At 42.0% G+C, this 21,863-nt stretch overlaps 1 protein-coding gene across 5 annotated transcripts in view; it reads right to left on the reverse strand.

Moving 5' to 3' along the window:
• Positions 1-21,863, reverse strand: part of LOC100474749 (solute carrier family 23 member 1) — a 48,558-nt gene that overhangs the window by 22,613 nt on the left and 4,082 nt on the right. For all 5 annotated transcript variants that reach the window (XR_004629117.1, XM_011235245.3, XM_011235246.3 and 2 more), the window contains exon 3: positions 14,262-14,419. Coding sequence is in view for 4 of the 5 variants with exons in the window: in XM_011235245.3 (XP_011233547.1) it covers positions 14,262-14,419 (158 nt within the window). In the remaining variant the exon portion in view is untranslated. The remainder of the gene's footprint in view (positions 1-14,261; positions 14,420-21,863) is intronic.

Raw genomic sequence — 21,863 nt, forward strand, 5'->3', positions numbered from 1 at the left:
CTCCACCAAACTCCGTGCTGAACGCAGAGCCCATCGTGGGGCTCGATTCCATGACCCTGAGACCGTGACCCAAGTCAGAACCAAGAGTCGGATGCTTAACTGACTGAGCCGCCTAGGAGCCTCAGATGTAACTTCTTATCAGTACCCTTTTGGTAGACAGATGAGAGCAAGTGAGAGAGAGAGAGAGATCTACATACACTCCTTGCATTCCAGGAATGCATGTTCCCCAGTATGTGTATAGGGTATGTGCACTCAATACTATCCTAGGCTTTCATTGTTCTGTGTATGTCTTACCTTTGATGGTGACCTTGATGCATATCTCAGCGTTCTTTTGTATTTCCTGATTAATTTTATCTGCTACCATGACGGCAACCCCTATATTTTTAAAATCTGCGCACAAGTATAATTCACTATTATTCTACATGTGCCTTCTGATTTAAATGTGTCTCTTATAAACTATAGACTGTTAATTTGAAAGCAACCCAACATTTTAGATCTGGAAGAGCCTCTTGAAACATATCCAGCTTGACCTCATCATTTTTATAGATAGGAGATCTGGGCCCAAGGTCACAGAGTTAACCAAGAGGAATGCTCAGGTCTCTTCCCTCTTCAGCCAGGTTCCTCACTGCCCTATGACACTGATTAAGAACACAGCACACACCCATGGCAAGTCTAAATCTGGCTGGACCTCCTATCAGTTGTGTGACCTAGACATGTCGCCCAACTTCAGCAAAGCCTCAGTGTCGTCTTTGATAAAATAAGATAAGAGTACTCTTCCCGGGGAGTAGCTATGAAGATTAAATACGTATAAATGTGTAGGCCAGTGCCTGGGGCCTCTAAAAGCTCACCAAACAGCAGTAATTGTCATTCCTTTATTATTCCCTCTGAAATGTGTGGGTACTTCCTGAGAAGGTGGTGTACGTTCCAACATTTTCGTTTATGTTTTCTCTTACATATATTCTACTGTGGGCTTTGTTTTGTTTTGTTTTGTTTTTTAACTGTTGTCTGGCATTCCCATCTCTTGCAGGTGGGTTCTCTAAGGTTTGTTTTCTGCGTCCCTTGTTTTTTCTTGTGTTGTTGGAATCCATGTGCTTGGGCTGGTCCAAGGCTGCCTCTTTGTGTTAATTACCCCCTTGCTCCGTGGCGCATACTCAGCCCTGCAGGTAGAACAGCGCCACCTGCACAGACCCCAGAGCTTCCACGTCACTCCTCTTCGTGATTTCTTCTGTGCCAGTTCTTAAAGTAGACACTATCTCTCTACTGTAGGGGCTTGTATTAACATTTGAAGGTTAATGTCTGAGGCACAGCTCTCTTCACGTGGTGTCACAACACGTGTCCATTGGGATGGAGTTGCTTTTGTTGGACCTACTCATCACCTTGAAGTTTTCTGCTCTAGTATTGTGGTTGGATCGGTTCCAGAGGGCCCCCTTCCCTGGTTCTTTTTGTTTTCATTACATTTGATTTGAAAGAGGTGCTCTGACAATGTCCCACAAGTTCCAGCATGCTACGTATTAACTTGAGCGTTTACACTTCATCTTGTGTCAAATAGGATTTCAGAGGCTTACAAATGTATTACGATACAGTAAGGACCTACCACTCTATGCTCAGACCATCCAATTTCACTTTCCAGCTATTCCTCTCCCCCTCCTGGCCCCACTCGCTACACACCCAGCCTCTGGAACCTTTATAGGAAGAGCCAGTCTGGGCTCAGACAGAATGAGACCTGGCTGCAGTTCCCCATTGCTGCCCTTGCAACATCCCATAGAAAATGTGGGCAGACTCTGCTTATGCACCCTACTCTTTCCACCCTTCTCTGTCTCATTTGGATGCTCGGGTCTGAAGAAGAAAAGATGCCCGCCATTCCTCAACAATGACTTGCAAGTTTCCTAAGAAGAGGTTAAATGTCAAAATCTGTATCTTAAAAGTCTTATAGGACAGGTATTTTGGGTTGGCAGAGCCAAGGAATGTGTCCCCAGGGCTACTATTACCATCTAAGTTTAAATAGTATTTTAAAGGTACACAGCATTTTCATATAGTTATCTCGAGAGCCCTTCAGGGCAGTCAGGTGATGCTGCGTTGCATGTGCAGGAGACTGGGGGTGGGTAGTTGGGAGGGCGGGGAGGGGAAGTGACGGTGGGAGGGCTCAGCTCGGAAGTGGGGAAGCCCTGATCAGAAAGGCTGAGTCACCCCGCCAAATTGCAACATTGTGTTTGTTATAAAAACAACTGATAAAAAGACATGAGCTAAAAACAACTATAGAGTTTATGTTAATGATTAGAGGAGACATTTTTCTCCTCTCTTTGTAGTCCTGTTTTAATCCATAGCCAGAAACATCTACCCTTTTGAAAGTAGTGGGAAATTAAACTCCCACCCTTCTCTCTGAGCTCTCAGGTACTCCTGTTGAAGAAAAATGTGTTCATGACACTGGTTAAAGACATTACAGTGACTTTATTCAAGGGGACTACTACAATGAAGTTTTGTAGTAAGGGAGAGCAATCAGGCTTAAATCTGATACCATAAGAAAACGTGGGAATTCATAGCGCAGGAGCAGGGTTGGGTCAGGGGCTGGAAAATTACTAAGAGGAAACATCAGGGATAAGGTAGGAGGTGGGGAAATTGTGTGAAGGCAGGCCGGGATGATCAGACATCACCTGAGTGATGGTAGAGAATGAGGAATCCAATCAGATAGGGAGAGCGGGGATTCTGACTATACTGAATTAGCCAAGATTCTTGCTGAAGTTGGAAAACGCAGTGACCACTATGAAAACTCAAAAGTCAAACCTAGTGTCTGTTGGACTTAACAACAGAATGGTCATAGTTGATCTTGTCCATTAGACATTACAACTACATAGAACTCTTCTGCATAAGTGATGAATAAACAGAAAACCCAGCATGACTTGGCCTGAGAAAGATCCTGCAGAAAAGGGGAAATGTTTTCCTGCTCTGAAGATTTAGAAGAAAAATTTCCTTTAAGAAGGAAGTGAAAATTGTTGAGTATGCTCAAAAAATGTAACAGAGGATACAGCTGCATTAAGAATAACGTGGGATAATATTTTTTAAGATTTATTTATTTATTTGAGAGAGAGACAATGAGCATGGGGGGGGCAGAGAGAGAGAGAATCCTAAGCAGACATCACGCTGAGCATGGAGCCCAACACCAGGCTCGATCCCAGGATCCTGAGATCATGACCTGAGCCAAAACCAAAAGTCACCCAGGCGCCCCACTTGGGATATTTTTAAACAGAATTCGAATAGAAGACATATGATGACTTAAATAAATGAGGCATATACCGTGTTCCTTGAAAGGAAAATTCAGTATCATAAAGGTGTCACTTATTCCAAGTTAATCTTTTTTTTTTTTTAAAGATTTTATTTATTTATTCGACAGAGATAGAGACAGCCAGCGAGAGAGGGAACACAAGCAGGGGGAGTGGGAGAGGAAGAAGCAGGCTCATAGCGGAGGAGCCTGATGTGGGGCTCGATCTCATAACGCCGGGATCACGCCCTGAGCCGAAGGCAGACGCTTAACCGCTGTGCCACCCAGGCGCCCCTCCAAGTTAATCTTTAAATGTAATGCAACTGTAATCAAAATCCCAATGAGAATATTTACTTTAACATAATGATTTAAAAATTCATCCTGAATAACTTAAAAATTAGAATAACTTGGAAAGACTTTTCAAGGAAAGAATAATGAGGAAAGCATGGCCAACTGAATAAAGTATAGTACAAGGTTTTTAATTTTAAAACAGTGTGGGGGCACCTGAGTGGCTCAGTCGGTTAAGCATTCAGCTCTAGGTTTCAGCTCAGGTCATGATCTCAGGGTCGTGAGATCAGTCCCACGTCAGCCTCTGCACTCTGCACACCCCCCTCCAAATAAATAAATAAATCTTTAAAAAAACAACAACAACGAAACAGTGTGGTAATGGTTCAAGACACAACAAGGAAATTAATGGCAGAAAGTAGTAGCCCTGAGACAGATAGATCCCAGGATATATAAGAACTTAATATGTGATGAATAAAGTCTTGATCCCCATTTATTCGACAAATGATATTGAGGTAATTGGCTTCTAGGGAGAAAAAAATAAATTTGAGGCCTCACTTCATATAATACACCTAAATAAATCCCAAATAAATTCAAGAGTTAAATTGAAAAATCTAAATACACATACAAGTACTTGTTTAAAAAGGTGATTATTTATCTTATCTATTGGATATAAAAAGTATTTCTAAGTCTAAAAGTAGATCAAGAAATAGCAAAGGAATGGGGCACCTGGGTGGCACAGCGGTTAAGCGTCTGCCTTCGGCTCAGGGTGTGATCCCGGCGTTATGGGATCGAGCCCCACATCAGGCTCCTCCGCCATGAGCCTGCTTCTTCCTCTCCCACTCCCCCTGCTTGTGTTCCCTCTCTCGTTGGCTGTCTCTATCTCCGTCAAATAAATAAATAAATAAAATCTTAAAAAAAAAAAAAAGAAATAGCAAAGGAAAAAAAGTAATAAATTTTACCATAGAAACATCAAAGCTTTGATATGGTAAAAATATCTTAATCAAAAATCAAGACACACTAGAAATGTTTCTGGCAATTAATAAAAACAAAAATTTAATATTCTTAATATGTACTGGATTTTTTTTTGCAGAATAAGAAAAACATTGACTCCTGGTTAAAAATGCCAGATTATACACTATCCCCCTCCTGAAACTCCAATAAAATGACATTAAAATATATTTTAGAAGAATAAATCACAAGATAAAGATCTGAGCAGGAGACAATTGAAACAAAACTTTGAAAGCTAAAGAGCAGATGAATAATGGTAACTGATCTGACCGCCCCGGGAAATCAGTATCCTATGCTAGCAATAGCATTACACTGAAAAACTCACAACGTATCAGGAATTGGTTCTTGAAGTAGGGTTAAATGTGGAGCTAAAACAGGTTTAATGTGTTTTTCAGAGCTAGTCAGGTAACTGCCCTTCCCCCGTCTTGGCAGAAGACTAGAAGTATATTCTGCAGAAAAGGCAAGACACAGGGTTGGTGGACTGCAGGGAAACTGGCACAGTTGAAGTGCAAATACCATACTGAACACTGGGGCGATTCATTTAATATATGCACACTGAACACTAAACCATCCAGCTCACTTTCCCACTGAGCTTCTAGCACACTTCCAGCCAGGGCTTTACTCTCTAGGCAAGAGACTGGAAGGCCCTTTTCTGGAGGCTTGGACAACCTGAGAGGAAAAGCATAAAGATGCTGAAATTCAACTAATGAAGCATCGAACTTTACATCGGAATCGGGGGATGTACTGTATGGTGATTAACATAATATAATAAAATAAAATTTAAAAAAAAAAAGATGCTGAAATTCAGGCTTCCCCAGCTATGCTAGGAAAAGCATAAAGATACCTGAATGTCATGACACCATATTAAGACTCCAATGTGAATTGTGACCCTTGCAGTTGGGTTATGTGGCATTCCTGCATATTATGCTGCAATGAAGTCCAAAGTGAACAAGACCCAGTCTCAGGCTCAGAACTTCCAGTCAAGCTTTTGAGACCAAACCTTTAAATATGAACAGATATACAAGGATCACCAGACAACCACAGGACTATAGATGACAGAGACCCAAATAAACAGATGAAAGTAACTTGTCCTATAGGGAGATGATAATTTTTTAAAGATTTTATTTATTCATTTATTTGAGAGAGAGAAAACAGAAAAGAAATAGTAAGAGAGTACATGAGCGAGGAGGAGAGGGAGAAGCAGCCCCCCAAGAGCAGGGAGCCCGATGCAGCGCTCGATCCCAGGACCCTGAGATCATGACCTAAGCCAAAAGCAGATGCTTAACCAACTGAGCCACCCAGGCACCCCGGGAAATGATAATTTTTAAAACACACTCTCATTTATATCTTCAGCAAGGAAGAAGATCTTGCATTCATAAAACAAGAGTAAGATGCATAAAACAAGAATATTCAGAGAACAAAAAAGCTCTTAAAGTATTATAGTAGAAATAAATTCAGTAGAAGAGTTGGAAGATAAAGTTGATGTAATTTCCTCCCCGCAAAAGAGCAAAAATACAAAAAGATGTAAATAGGTAAGAAAAGGTAAAAGAATTAGAGGACCATTCCAGGAAATCCAGCATGTGAATAAAAGGAGTTTGAGAAAGAAACTCAAACAAACTGAAGGATGACTCTTGGCATATTGAAAGGAACTACTGAGTACACAGTATAACGGATGAAAATAAACTCAGGCCATGACACATAACTAAAGATTTACAACACTGGGATTATAAAGCAGTTTTTTTTTTTCCAGCTTCTGGGGTGGGGGAAGGGGGAGAGATTACACAAGGGTTTGGCTTTCTTAAAATCACACTGAAAGTTACAAAGCAATGGAACAATGCTTTCAAAATTCTGAAAGAAAATTATTTCCAACCTAAATTTCTAAGCTATCAATCAAGCATGAGAGTAGAATCCACACACTTTCATATAAACAAGGTCTTACAAAATTTATCTACTATGTACTCTCTCTCTCTACTGAATTATTGTGTTCCTCCAGAAAAGAGAAAGATATTGGAACAAGAGATCTAGACTTGAGAACCAACATGTAGAGAATTCCCAGGATGGGATGAAAGGGCATCTCAGGATGACATATATAATTTATACCAGGCATATACAGCAACCATTCAAAATTGCAGCAAGAAGATAGTTCTTCAAGATGAAGCTGATGTGAATGAAATTATTTTATTTATTTATATTTTATTTATTTAATTTTTTTTTTAGAGTGAGAGAGAATGTGAGGAGGGGAGGAAGGGAGCAGCAGAGGGAGAGGGAGAGAGAGAAAATCTTAAGCAGGCTCCGTACTGACTGTGGAGTGGGGCTTGATCTCATGACCCTAAGATCATGACCTGAGCTGAAATCAAGAGTTGGACGCTTAACCTAATGAGCCACCCAGGTGCCTGGTGAATGAAATTATTAAGACAAAATTTAGACAATAAACAAAGAGTATGGAATTGAATTAGAAATAAGTACATAGAAAATTAAGTATATTGGAAACAAGAAAGATGTAAATTCCAGGGAAAACAAAAACCCGGGCTGGAAAAGAGAACGTGATTCAGCTCTAAATAACATCATAGTCATTAATTATAATATAGACTATTGATCTATGCTGGGAGCATAGAAGAATAAGAGGATGGAGAGCCTGCTTGTATGTGGTGAGTGAGAGGCTGTGATAGAAAAAGAGATCTCAGTCATCCATACTGGCACATTGATTAGTAATAACTAAAAATGGAAGTGTGTTAATTAGAGATTTGGAGGATAGTACCCAAATAATCAGCTTAAAGAGATGAAATTTTGCCTCGGTCTGGAAAAAAAAGGAGGGGGGGGAGATTTCTGGTGGGAAGGGGAAGCCTGTTTGTCTCTCTTCTTTAAACTCATCACTGCTTACTACTCTGGTGTAGCCCAGCACAACCCCCCGCATCCCTCTGCCCAAAACTGGTGATGGATTGGGAGCCATTGCTCCAGCTCTCCCTTCTGTTCTGCCCCAAAGACACACCTGTCCATTTTTGTTTTTAGGGCTTTAATGCTGATCATGGAGAAACGGATTGGGGAAACAAAGATGAAAGCAGGTGAAGTGTCAAGGGTTGCAGGATCTCAGAATTTTTCTCAAGGCTGGGACCTTCATCCATAGCTCCCAGTCCCTCCTCCAAGATGGTAACAGGCAGCCTAGTGGACTTTTGCTCTCAGGCACAGGTTCAAAGGATATGGCTCACAAAAGATGCCCTGATACTGTTCTAAAAATACGTTTTAAATGGTTGTTACTTTTCCCAGGTATAAAGTAATACCTGGACATTGAAGGAAAATAAATGGCAAATCAAGAAAAATATAAAGAATAAATTTAAATCATCCTAATTCTATAACCCAGAAATAATTAACATTTTGCTCCAATCTTTTTATCTTTAACCAGATAAACTTTATCAGCACACATATAATATACGCCTTTCATATATAATGTAAACCACCCACAAATAACCTTGAAGATTTCTACCAGTCTTTTTCTGTCTTTAAATAAATAAATGATTCTCAGTATACATATAATTTCTACCTCTCATAATTATAAATTACATTGGCTGCTATTACCATAGTGAAAAACTTGAAACAACTTAAATGTCCTTTAATAGGAAATAGTTAAATAAATTAGAATATAATTATATATCCTAGAATATGAAATACTAAGTGATCATTTTTTAAAAAGTACTATTGCAGAAGCGTGTTTGCTGAAATGGAAAAATATTACAGTACATTATAAATGCTTAAAAAGGGAGAGGAGAGCTATTTTTTACAATTAAATTTTTTAATTACTAAAAAAGAGAAGGAGGGTGCAGAATTTTCTGTACAGTACAATCCTTTTCTTGATGTGAAAAATAAATTTTCTGTACCTGGCACCGAGCTAAGCTCTTTGCGTACATTATCTCATAGAATTCTCAAGGCTTTGGAAAAATTAAGAAACAGTTCCACTTCACAGAAACATGAGGACTTCAAGAGAAAATAATGCAAATATTGTCCATCGTAGAGAGGAGAGGGAGCGCTGAGTCTCCACTAGGAAGAGTAATATGCCTTATGCACTTGGGAACCTGGAAGGGATGATCCCCCTGGGAAGGTTTGGGGTTGGGACACGTGCAATTTGAGAAGCCTGTGGTTAAGAGGGGAAGAGTGTGGGTAAATGGGGAAGTGGTCAACAGTCGGGGACAGATGTGTCTGGAGGGTGAGCTGCTGGAATCCAGCCTCACCCATGTCATCATTTTGATGTTCCCTTCTGGAGTCCATCCAATGAGTGGGGAAAGGATGATGTCACAGGGACTTTTCTTTGAAATAGATCAGAATGGGGAGCAGAGCATCAGGAATATAATAAGATGGGACTGATGAATTCTTCTTGAGTTTTAAAGGGTCACTGTGTTGTAAGAAATCCTGAGCCCTCTGAGTCCCAGCTACTTCGCTGCTGGACAAAGAGCACTTTGTTCATCTTTTTTCTGAGCTCCCTGCACCAAGCAGATAAGGACCTGCTACATTGTAGGAAATGCCGTCAGGTGCCTTCCCTACCAGTAACTACTCAACTTAAACCCAGAGGAAGTAGAAACATCAGCCCCGTCTCTGGGACTCCTCTGACACGATGGATTGTCAGGTCACTCTTCTATCCCCAAAGCCACCACTGTTCCTGCTCCAGCAGAGTTCCAGTGGTACATCTGGTGGCTTGGCTGTCAAGAGGGCAGGAGCAAAGTGGCTGCATACCTACATACCCCTGTTGGTGGGCATGGCCTTCCTATAGAACCAAGGACAGGTGCAGAGCTAGGGCAGGGCTGAGCTCAGCTGCAGGGAAGTCACTGCATGGAAAGGATCAAGCCAGGTCTGACTCAAGCAAAAATGTCTGCAAGCAAGCACAGGATAATCTGAGTGGACTTTGTGCCAGAAGTACTTGCTCTGCACTTGAGATATTCCCAGGAAAATGGAGAGACATATTACCAGGAACCACTCTAGAAAAAGAAATTACCAGTAAATTCATGAATAATTCTAGAGATGGAATTAAGGCCCAGAATGGCATGGAGTCAATATTTGATTTCTCCTAGTGATTGCCTTTCGAACTTAATGTCTTATTTTGAAATGAATGATAGTATACCCTTCCATGACTATCAGAAGCGAACCCCTAAGTGAGGAAGGCTCCTGGGGGATTCACCCAAGACCCCTAAAGTCACGTATCAGGGGGGCAGCTGTCCATGTTGCCAAGTATTACAGCTGCCTGCCCCACACTGGGTACAGTGCTTGTGAGCTCAGATACCAAGAGCAGCAGTGGTGCACCTGGGTGGTTCATTCCGTTGAGCATCCAACTCAAGCTTTGGCTCAGCTCGTGATTTCAGGATCGTGAGACGGAGCCCTGTGTTGGGCTCCACACTGGGCATGCAGTCTGCTTAAGAGTCTCTCTCTCCCTCTACCCCTCCCTGCCCTCCCCACCCCTAGTGCACATTGTACTTACTCTCTTAAAAAAAAAAAAAAAAGAGCAGCAGTTTTCATCTCTTATCATTCCTTCTTGATTATTTAATGTGGTTTTAATCACTAAGATCTTCTGAAATCTTATTGCGACATCAGCCCGTTTTGGGTTATCAGCAAATAACCAGCAATCAAACCTACTTGGCCTTTGACTCATAAACTATCAGTTAGGTTTTATAATTTATAATGTCCTAGGCAGTTACTCATTAGCATCTGAGAGGGGAGCTTATTTCCATGGGTAGAACTGAATGCACATTTATTCCTGCCCCCACCTTAGTCTAAAGACGTCAGGGTGATTTTATTTCCTAATTTTATTTCTCTCTTTCTCTGCACGTTTAATGAGGGGGTAAGTTCAAGTTCTTTGGCCTCTAACTCCTGATTAGTTTGTGTTTCTCACATAACCCGCCAGAAGGCTAAGCCCACAGGTACTTTTACTACCAATTAGCAGTTGAAACATGGCACTTCATCACCTTCCCTGTCAACATCATAGCTGTCCACAACAGAGATGGAAGGGACCTTCAGACGTTGTGCAGTTGAACTCCTTCATTTTATAGATGAGAAAATCGAGCCTTAAAGAGGGTAGAGGGTTTGTCCAAGTTTCCGTGGCACAGAAGCCAAGTCTGGAGTTCAAACCTCCAGCGTCGAAGCTCAGTACTCTTCCATCATTATAAGCAAGGCCGTCTCAGGTTCAGGAGCTTTGTGCTTGTAACGCTTCACGGGGCCAGGACAGCGGTGGGGTCCCCGGGTCCCCAGGCAGGTTCCTGCAAGGCCACCCTAATACTACTGCAGCCTCTTACATTCCTAGGGCCAATCCTGGAAAATGGGGGGGAGGTCTGGATTTTAGGGTTCTGAGAGATAGACCAGAGCAAACCCCGTACATCTTTGAGTCCTTGGTGGGGGATCTGGAAGAAATCTTGGCTCACGGAGATGGTGACAGAAGAAAGGGAGAGCAGGGAGCTAACCTGCCAAAGCTGTGGGCACGGGTCTCCCACTTCTCAGCAGAGATTGTGAGAACTTAAGCCTTGGCATATAGCCTGGAAATGACTTGCAAAGGAAGCATTTTGCAAAGTGCCTTTGATTGGATTCAGGCAAAAAGGCCATGCCAGGAGTGAATATACTCCTGAATGCTGTCTACAGTCAGCCTCTCCTGGAGACAAGTGGCCAGCCCCATATCAGTCTAGACCTGTGTGGTTTGATTCAGGTAATTGACAAAGAAGAAGTGGATATTAATTTTTCCTGTCAAATCCTTTTCTGTCAAGACAGGTTGGGCCAGAAGCCCACTGTAGGAAATGTTTGCCATTTCCCTTCACAACCCCAGGGCTGAGCACAGGCCTGGCACAGATTAGGTCAAAAGGAGATTGATGGCAAAGGGACCCTCCCTTGCCTGGCTCCTTCTAAAGTCCAGGGAGGGGCCCCTGCCATGTGTTCACTAGCCATACGCCTTCGTCAACTTCACAAAAGTAAACAGTTTCAGCCACATTTGGCTACAACGCTTGTCTCTTTGCGCGGCCACCTTGAGGACTCGGAATCTTGCATCAGATGGCGTTTGAAAGGTCATAAGCACTTTTAGGATCTGGCTAAGGGGAAGCTGAGTCAGGACAAATTCAGGTTGAGTGTGGTAGGATGTACTTACGTGGTTTGAGACCACGAAACTACCCACGTATACTTAATTTATTTCTGGCCACCTTGGTGTCATGATTGTTCCTTGCAGTACTCCTAATCCCTCCGCCCTGTGCCAGGCCACTCTACCTCATGACGTTGAAGGCGCAGAACCCAGAGTCACATTATGTGAATGTGTCCCACAGTGCCTGACATTTGACATACACGGGTAGTGGATGAGGAACAAGGTCTGAAATGTATGGTGCCAGAAGCAAGTCTGTGGAAAATCTGACAACCATCAGATATGCGAAATTGCCAGAGAAGATTTGGTTCTCATTGCTGTGCAGGCAAGACGGAAGTTGTCTCCTCTCAAGAATTTACTTAATAATGCACCATATACACTTACAAATGCAGCATACATTTTAAACTTTTTTGACAGAAATCAAGCACAACAGAATTTCTGTGTTTGCAGGGCACAAATCCACAGCAGCATTAGAGCCTGTGTGTGAAGGCATGATAACATATATCTCAGCTCGCAGTAATTACAAACAAATTTGGACGAACCCATGCCAGAGGAGGGACTGAATTAACCTTCCTTCTCTTTAGAAAATGAAGAGGTGATCAAAGAGTACACAACCTTCAATTAAAGAAGAAAAGAGTACACAGGCATAAAATGTGGGGGAGAAGTATTACAGGGAGCCATAAGAACGTTAAAATAATAAAATGTCATGCTATGTTTTGGAATGTGTGGTGTTTATCTACTTTGTAAAATTTGTGATTTGTTGTGCTTTTTTTCAAGTTAATAACATTCTCTCTCATACATGATTTTGTATCCTTACTTCTGTGTTCTTTTTTCTTAAAGGGGACACCAAAACTGTGTAAGCTTCAGGCTGAACAAAACCTGGATCTGCCCTTGGACTAGACCGTAAATTAATGTTAAAGGAAGAAGACACAGGACTAACGGGTCTGTGGTGAGGGGAGGAGTGGAGGAGGGCTGGAGGACCCACAGAGAGGGATTTCCTGAGCAGATGGTAACTCAAGGGAGCCACCGTGTGGAGTTCCGGGAATCGAGATGGGGCAGGGGTGGCGGTGGAGAATAGGAAGAGGGGATTTGTGGAAATGAGGAGGAGAAAAGCTCCAAAGACACATTTTCCGGGCCTCACGATTTTGTCCAGGCCAGCTCCTGAGCAAAAGGGCTCCATTTCACTCAGCCTAATTTTAGCAGCCTACATATGAGCACAAAGAACTTGATGTTTTTTTGTTTTTTTAAAGGTGATGCCACTGATTTCAACAATTGTTCATCTCAATGCTACTCTAAGGGAGAAAAGGCAGTACCAGCATCGGCCTTATTTTATAGGTCCCAAGCCACATATCCCGCTCAAATCTCTGCTGTCTTGTCTTCTCAGAACAGAACTCCTCTTCCCTGCTTCTTTGGGGACACTTTCCTCAACAGGAGTCTCCCTGTCTGTTGCCCCGATGGGTGAGAGCAGGCATTTGGCTTACATTGCTCCAATTAGTGCTCTTCCCTGGAATTTTAAAATGGGAGACTCACCAGAGCAGAACTCAGGTGCTCTGGGAGAGAGGTGTGAGGACCGCCAGCAGCCTGTCTACACTCCTGCGCAGGGAGTCCGTGACAACAAAACGCAGGTGGTGGCAGTGTGATGAGATTGCTCTGTCTTCAGACAGGAAAGGAGGGCCCCCCTGCACCTAGCCCGACACTCCAGAGGGCTCCACTCTGCCTTCTCTGGGGGAGGTGTCTGCGGGGCCAAGGCAATATGTCCCCCTCAAGTCTGTGTGCGTCTCTCCTTTGAGGGCCAAGAATTCTCTGCCCAAATGGCCCTGAGCCTTTTCCAGAGGCTGCTTCGGCCTCTTCCCCAGGTCTGTGCTGTTGAAGGTAGACCGTGATGCAGGTGTGCACGCCCCTCGGACTGAGGATGGTCAAGCGTCAGCTATTTGGGGAATCTGGGGTGTGTGTGTGTGTGTGTTGGGGGTGGGAGTGGAGTTTGGAGATGCAGGCTGGGGTGTCCACATTCATGCATGTAAGACCGTTTGTGATCTGGAGCAAAGCTTGAGGTAGGAAGAGAAGGGGGAAGGCCCCAGGCTGGGGGTTGGCCGTCCCCATGCGGCTAGGTTCCAAAGCAGAACTCTGAGCAGTGACAGAATTCTTAACTCAAACCTGGCCTTCCAGGTAGAATAATTAGACCATATCTTATTTAAGAGTTTATAAGTTTGGTTTATAACTCCAATATTTAGACATGAAGTGTATGGGAATGCATTTGTATTCTTGTCCTGCATCTCACAAACTTTAGGCGCAGGCCTTTGTAGAAGCAAGAGAAGTCCCTGTTCCTGACACATGATGCACCTTGCTGTTCTCTTACCTTGATCTTATTCGTTAATAAACAGCGAATTTTGCCTAAGCTAATCTGGAGTTCTGTAACTTTAATTGACAATCCTAGCTAATACAGACAGGAAGTGTTGGAGCTAGGACTTGAACCCAGGCTCCTATTCCTAGTCCCATGTTCCCTCTATCAGGTCCCACCAGCTGTCTAACCACCTCTGTAGCTGCAAGCCAAGCATATCTTGCTAAGAGTCCAGCAGGGAAAAGTCAGAATCCAGGGGAAAGAGTTTTACCTACCTGACTCCTAAAAACACTTGCAGGAGAGTGCAGATGCCGGAGACGAAGAAAATCGTGCTGATGAGGTAGCTCTGAGTCAGGGGGTCATGCTGCAGACACAGGTCCTTGGCCAGGATGAGCGGCACGGCCACGAGCCCCCCCAGGGCCGTGAGGAAGTGCTGTGGGCAGAGCAGAGAGAGTGTACAGGCAGGCAGATGCTGTGGCTGCCTCTTTCACCCTCATTCCTGGTCCCCTGCCAAAGGAAAGGGCTCTACCTCCAGTCTCGGAGGAGCCTGACCAGGAGTGACAGGCAGACATCCAGATCAGCAGTGGGAACGAGGGAGACCAGGCAGCAACAAACAGGGACCCAGCCAGAGGGTCTGCGGTTCAAGGGCAGAACCCGAACACTGGGAAATGATATCCTGGGTAAGAAACCCAGGCAGGGACACAAAACAGGAGTACATAACAGGAACCAAAGGGGGGAGCTAAGAATAAGAATAAGGCAAAAGGCTCATAATTAAAACAAGATACAAGGTGAGGGCAAGACTAATGACCAGGAAGCCCTGAGCATGTTCTCCTGGAGAGATCATATGCTAAGTCACAAAACAGCCTTGCCAATTTAAGAAGGAAATCATACCAAGGGTCTTTTCTGACTGCAATGGCATGAAACAGGAGGAAAACTGAAAAATACACAAATTTGTGGAAAGTAAGCAATACTCTCCTGAATGAGCAATGGGAGTAAGAAGAAATCAAAAGGGCAATCAAAAAAAATATCTTGAGACAAACAAAAATGGGAACACAACATATGGAAACTCCTGGACCTCAGCAAGTTAGTTTCAAGAGGGAAGCTCATAGTGATAAACACCTAGAAGAAAAATCTCAAGCAACCTAACTCTACACCTCCAGGAACTAGAACAAGAAGAATAAACTAAGCTCAAAATTAGCAGAAGGGAGGAAGAATTTATGTCATTAAAATGTCCATACTATCCAAGGCCAGGTAGAGAGTCAATGAAATTGCTATCAAAATTCCAATGACAATTGTTCACAAAAATAAAAAAAAACAATGCTATAATTCGTATGGGACAACAAAAGACCTCAAATAGCCAAAACAACCCTGAGAAAGAAGAACAAAGCTGCAGCCATCATAATTCCTCATCTCAAACTTTATTACAAAGCTACAGTAATCAAACAGCAGGGTACCTGAGAACTGGTTGATATTTTCATTTACCTTAAAAAGTAAGACAAAAATAAAATAACAAAAACATACCAGAATTTCATTTGTTTGCCAATGACATAAGTAGATTCTTTGCTAAATTTGATGGCAGTTTTTGAAAACTAGAAGAATGTTATTTTCAAAAAATCCCCAAAAAACAAAAAAAAAAAAGAAACATCAGTACGGTGCTGTCATAAAAGTAGACAATAGACCAATAGAACAGAGTTGAGAGCCCAGAAATAAAACCATGCATACATGGTCAACTAATTTTTGACAAGGAAGCCAAAAAGACCCGATGGTGGAAAGGGTAGTCTCACCAATAAATGGTGTTGCAAAATCTGGACAGCCCCACACAGAAGAATGAAAAATGGAACTCCTATCTTGCACCACTCACAAAAATTAACTCAAAATGGATTAAGGACTTAAATATAAGACCTGAAACTGTGAAACTCCTAGAAGAAAACACAGTGGAAAAGCTCCTTAACATCGGGGCTTGGCAAAGATTGTTAGCTACGCCACCAAACACACAAACAACAGAAGCAAAAATAAGCAAGCAGGACTACATTAAACTAAAAAGCTCTGCGCAGCGAAAGAAACGGTCAGCAAAATAAAAAGGCACCCTACAGAATGGGAGAAAATATTTGCAAACCATCTATCTATAAGAGGTTAATATCCAAAAAATTTTTTAAAGATTATATGTATTTATTTGAGAGAGAGAGAGAGAGAGAAAGAGAGAGCATGAGCAGGAGGAGAGGGAGAAGCAGACTCCTCGCTGAGCAGGGAGCCCGACTTGGGGCTCCATCCCAGGACCCCAGGATCATGACCTGAGCAGAAGGCAGATGCTTAACTGACTGAGCCACCCAGGCACCCCATTAATACCCAAAATATCTAAGGAACTCAATAGCAAAAACCAAACAATCTGATTTAAAAATGGGTGAGAGACTTGGAGCTCGGGAAGATAGTGGGGGAGGATACTGAGCTCACCCCCTTCCATGCTTACAATCAGATATCATCCCCATCCAAGTCAAGAAACCGAACAGTGATCCTAAAACAGGAACAAATTCCACAGCTGAATATAGAGAAGAAGCTGCATCTGAAAGATTAGGAAGGTCAGAAAGGTGGAGGGAGGCTGCTCACAGTGGGCAGGGAGCTGTGCACACAGAGAGGGCAGAGAAATGGGGCCTGGCACCAGGGAGCTCACACAGGGAAGACTAATCCCCATTAACACCAGAGGGGCTGAATTCCATGAGTTTGTAAAACCAGGGGGAACTTGGAGCCTAGAGCTGTAAAAGTCAGCTGACTCAGCACTGGGTCAACCAGAAAGGCGAGGGACAACTGGGTCACTGCCTTTAAAGAGCCAGCAGACTGCGTGGAGAGGCAACATAAATATGGCAGTTTAGGGGCACCTGGGTGGCATAGTCGGTTAAGTGTCTGACTCTTGGTTTTGGCTCAGGGCTCAGGTTGTGATCTCAGGGTTGTGAGATCGAGCCCTGCATCATTGGCTCTGCACTCAGTGGAGAGTTTGCTTGGGACTCTCTCTCCCTCTCCCTCTGCCTCTCCCCCATGTGCTCTCTTTCTCTCTTTCTCTGTTTCTCAAATAAAGAAATAAATCTTTTTTAAAAAATGGCAGTTTATACAACGTCTGGGGCAAATGGGAGACAGATGTGTTCAAACTGATTTTAGGGCGTGCTGGGGGACTTCTTTGAAAACAGGGGAGCTGGCAGGTGTCCTTTTCCTCCCCCATCCTCCAGCATAAACACAGAGCCACCTGCGGGAGGCAGGGCTGCACAGACACTCGTGGTCTCCACCGAGCTCAGAGCAAATTTTGTTAAAGCTGCACATGTGCTCTGCCAGCTGCAGGGTGCACAGCTGCCAGCGCCACCCACCCAACCATTGCACCAAGCCCAGTCTCACACCCCCAGCCACCTGGCTCGGAGCCCCCAGCTGACAGCTGCCTAGGTGCTTCGGGGGAATCTGGCATAGGGCTAGTGGCCCACTGCAAATTTTACTAGCACTGCTGCTCCACTCCCATATTCCCTGGCAGGCATGCCCCTTCAGAACTGGCCTGCCTGGGTCCCACTAACACCACAGAGAGCAAGCCCACAGCTGGCAGAAAGCAGTGCAGATGATTGCCCTGAAAGGAACAGTGACTCAGACACAACAGCAGGGTGTTACAACACACGGAAGACTCCCCTGAAGTGCTAGGTCCTGGTGAACAGGGGACACTGCACTGCAGGGCACTCAGGACCTCCTCTTCATAAAGTCACTACTTTCAAGAGCAAAAGTGATAGCTGACTTTCTTAACAAACAGAAACAGACACAGAGAGGCAGACAAAATGGGGAGACAGAGAAATTAATCCCAAAAGAAAGAACAGGACAAGGCCATGGCCAGAGAGCTAAGCAAAACAGCTGTAAGTAACATGCTTGATAGAGAATTTAAAGCAATGATCATAAGGACACTCACCGGACTTTAGAAAAGAGTGAAAGACATGAGTGAGACCCTTAACACAGAGATAAGGAATAACACAGAAGAGATATAAGGCCTCCATAAACAAATGAGGAGCACACTTGATGGGATGAATAACAGGATAGAAGAAGAAGAGGAACAAATGAGTGACCTCGAAGACAGAGTCAAGGAAAGCAATCAAGCTAAACAAAAGAGAGGAAAAAATTACACAAAATGAGAACAGACTTAGGGAATTCAGTGACTCCATCAAATGTAATAACATATTATAGGAGTCCCAGAAGAAGAAGGAGAGAGAGAAGGGGGCAGAAAATGCATTTGAAGAAATAATAGCTGAAAATGTTCCTAATCTGAGGAAGGAAACAGACATCTAGATCCAGGAGGCACAGAGAACTCCTGACAATCAACAAAAGCAGACCCATGCCAAGATATAGTGTAATTAAACTTACAAAACATAGTGATAAAGAAAAAATCTTAAAAGCGGCAAGACAGAAGAAATCATTAACTTACAACGGAAAACCCATAAGGCTAGTGGGAGATTTTTCAACAGAAACTTTGCAAGCCAGAGGGAAGTGGAATGATCTATTCAAATTGCTGAATGGGAAAAATCTGCAGCCAAGAATACTCTATCCAGGAAGACTAACACTCAGAAATAGAAGGAGAGATAAAGCGTTTCCTACACAAACAAAAACTAAAGGAGTTCGTGATGACTAAATCAGCCCTGCAAAAAATATTAACGTAGACACTTTGAGTGGAAAGGAGAGACCAAAAGTGACAGTAAAAGGCAGGAAACACAAAAACAGTAACAATGAATATTTCTGTAAAAAATCAGTCAAGGAACTCACACACAAAAATATAAAATATAATAACACATACCTAAAACACGGGAGGAGAGGAGAAAAGAATGGGTTTAAACTTAAACAGCCACCAACCTAATATAGACTGCTATTTGTAGAAGAGATTATATACAAACCTAATGGCGACCATATATCAAAAGCCACTAATAAACATGCAAAGAATAAAGAGAAATAAATCCAAATATATCACTAAAGAAAATCAGCAAAATATGGCAGACAGAAAGACAGGAAAGGAGCAGAAAAAATCTTCAGAAACAACCACAAAACAAGTAATAAAATCGCAATAAATACATATCTATCAATAATTACTTTGAATGTAAATGGACTAAACACTTCAATCAAAATACATAGGGTGTCAGAATGGATTGAAAAAAAAGACTCATCTATATGCTGCTTACAAGAGACTCATGTTAGACCTAAAGACACCTGCAGATTGAAAGTGATGGGATGGAGAAATATCTATCATGCAAATGGATATCAAAAGAAAGCGGGAGGGGGGATACCTGGGTGGCTCAGTCAGTTAAGCATCTGACTCTTAGTTTCAGCTCAGGTCATGGTCTCAGGGTTATGAGATCGAGCCCCGCATTCGGCTCCACACTCAGGGGGGAGTGTGCTTGAGGATTCTCTCCCTCTGTCCCTCCCCCTGCTCACACACACTCTCTCTCAAGCAAATAAATAAATCCTACAAAAAAAAAAAAGAAAGCCAAGTAGCAGTACTTATTTCAGGCAAAATAGACTTCAAAACAAAGACTGAAACAAGAGACAAAGAAAGACACTATATAATAATAAAGGCGAAAATCCAACAAGAAGATACAACAATTGTAAATGTGGGAGCACCCAAATACATATAAACAGTAACAAAACTAAAGGAACTAATCAATAGTAATACAGTAATAGTAGGGGCCTTTAACACCCCACTTACATCCATAGACAGATCATCTAAGCAGAAAATCAACAAGGAAATAATGGGTTTCAATGACACACTGAAACAGATGAATTTAACAAATATATTCAGAACATTCCATCCTAAAACAGCAGAATACACATTCTTTTCAAGTGCAACTGAAACATTCTCTAGAATAGTTCACATATCAGCCCACAAAACAAGCCTTAACAAATTCAAGAAGACCAACGTCCTAACATGCATCTTTCCTGACCACAACACTATGAAACTGGAAGTCAACCACAAGAAAAAATCTGGAAAGATCACAAACACTTTGGAGATTAAATTACATGCTACTAAACAGTGAATGGGTCAACCAGGAAATAAAAGAAGAAAAAAGAAGTACATGGAAACAAATGAAAATAAAAACACAAAATCTAAAACCTTTGGGATTCAGCAAAAGCAGTTCTAAGAGGGGAATTTATAGCAATACAGGCCTATCTCAAGAAGCAAGAAAAATCTCAAATAAATAATCTAACCTTACTCCTAAAGGAGCTAGAAAAAGAACAACAAACAAATTCTAAAACCAGCAGAAAAAATGAAATAACAAAGATTAGAGCAGAAATAAATGAAAAACTAAAAGAAAAATACAACAGGTCAATGAAACAAGGAGCTGGTTCTTTGAAAAAAATCAATAATATTGATACACCACAGGCCAGACTTAACAAAAAGAACAGAGAAAGTTCTCAAAGAAATAGAATCACAAACGAGAGAGGACTAATAACAACCAACACTACAGAAATATAAATAATTGCAACAGAATATTATGAAAAACTATATGCCAACAAATTGGGCAACCTGGAAGAAATGGATAAATTCCTGGAAACACAAAATACCAAAACTGAAACCGGAAGAAATAGAAAATTTGAACAGACTGATAACCAGCAAAGAAATTGAATCGGTAAACAAAAAAAACTCCCAACAAACAAAAGTTCAGGGCCAGGTGGCTTCACAGGTGAATTTTAACAAACATTTAAAGAAGAGTTAACACCTGTTATTCTTTAACTATTCCAAAAAATAGAAAAGGAAGGAAAAGTTCCAAATTCATTCTATGAGGCCAGCATTATCCTGATACCAAAGCAAGATGAAGACACCACTAAAAAGGAGAACTAAAGGCCAATACCCAGGATGAACATAGGTGTAAAAATCCTCAATAAAATACTAGGAAACTGAATTCAACAATACATTTAAAAAAAGCATTCACCATGATCAAGCGGGATTTATTACTGGGTCGCAATGGTGGTTCAATATTCCCAACTCAGTGAATGTGATACATCACATCAATAAAAGAAAGGATAAGAATGATATGATCATTTCAATGGATGCAGAGAAAGCATTTGACAAAGTACAACATGCATTCATGATTAAAAAAAAAAAAGAACCTCAACAAAGTAGGTTTAGAGGGACCATACCTCAACATAATAAAGACCATATGTGAAAAACCCACAGCTAATATCATCTTCAGTGGAGAAAATCAGAGTTTTTCTCCTAAGGTCAGGAACAAGACAAGGATGTCCACTCTCACTGCTTTTATTCAACATAGTACTGCAAGTCCTAGCAGCAATCAGACAACAAAAAGAAATAAAATGCATCCAAATTGGCAAGGAAGAAGTAAAACTTGCACTATTTGCAGATGACATGATACCATGAAAACCTGAAAGTCTCCACCAAAAAAACTACGAGAACTGATGAACAAATTCGGTAAAGTCACAGGATACAAAATCAACGTACAGAAATCTGTTACATTTCTATACACCAATAGTGAAGCAGCAGAAAGAGAAATTAAGAAAACAATCTCATTTAAAATTGCATCAAAAGTAATAACATACCAGGAATAAACCTAACCAAAGAGGTGAAAGACCTATACTCTGAAAACTATAAAGCACTGATGAAAGAAATTAAAGAGGACACAAAAAAAATGGAAAGACATTCCATGCTCATGGATAGGAAGAACAGATATCATTAAAATGTCTATACTACCCAAAGCAATCTACGTATTTAATGCAATCCCTATCAAAATACCAACAGTATTTTTCACAGAACTAGAACAACCAATCCTAAAATTTGTATTGAATAGCCAAAGCAATCTTGAAAATGAAAAGCAATGCTGGAGGGGCCCCGGGTGGCTCATTCGGTTGAGTGTCCG

This window comes from Ailuropoda melanoleuca, chromosome 1, assembly GCF_002007445.2.
Source record: "Ailuropoda melanoleuca isolate Jingjing chromosome 1, ASM200744v2, whole genome shotgun sequence".
NCBI lineage: Eukaryota > Metazoa > Chordata > Mammalia > Carnivora > Ursidae > Ailuropoda > Ailuropoda melanoleuca.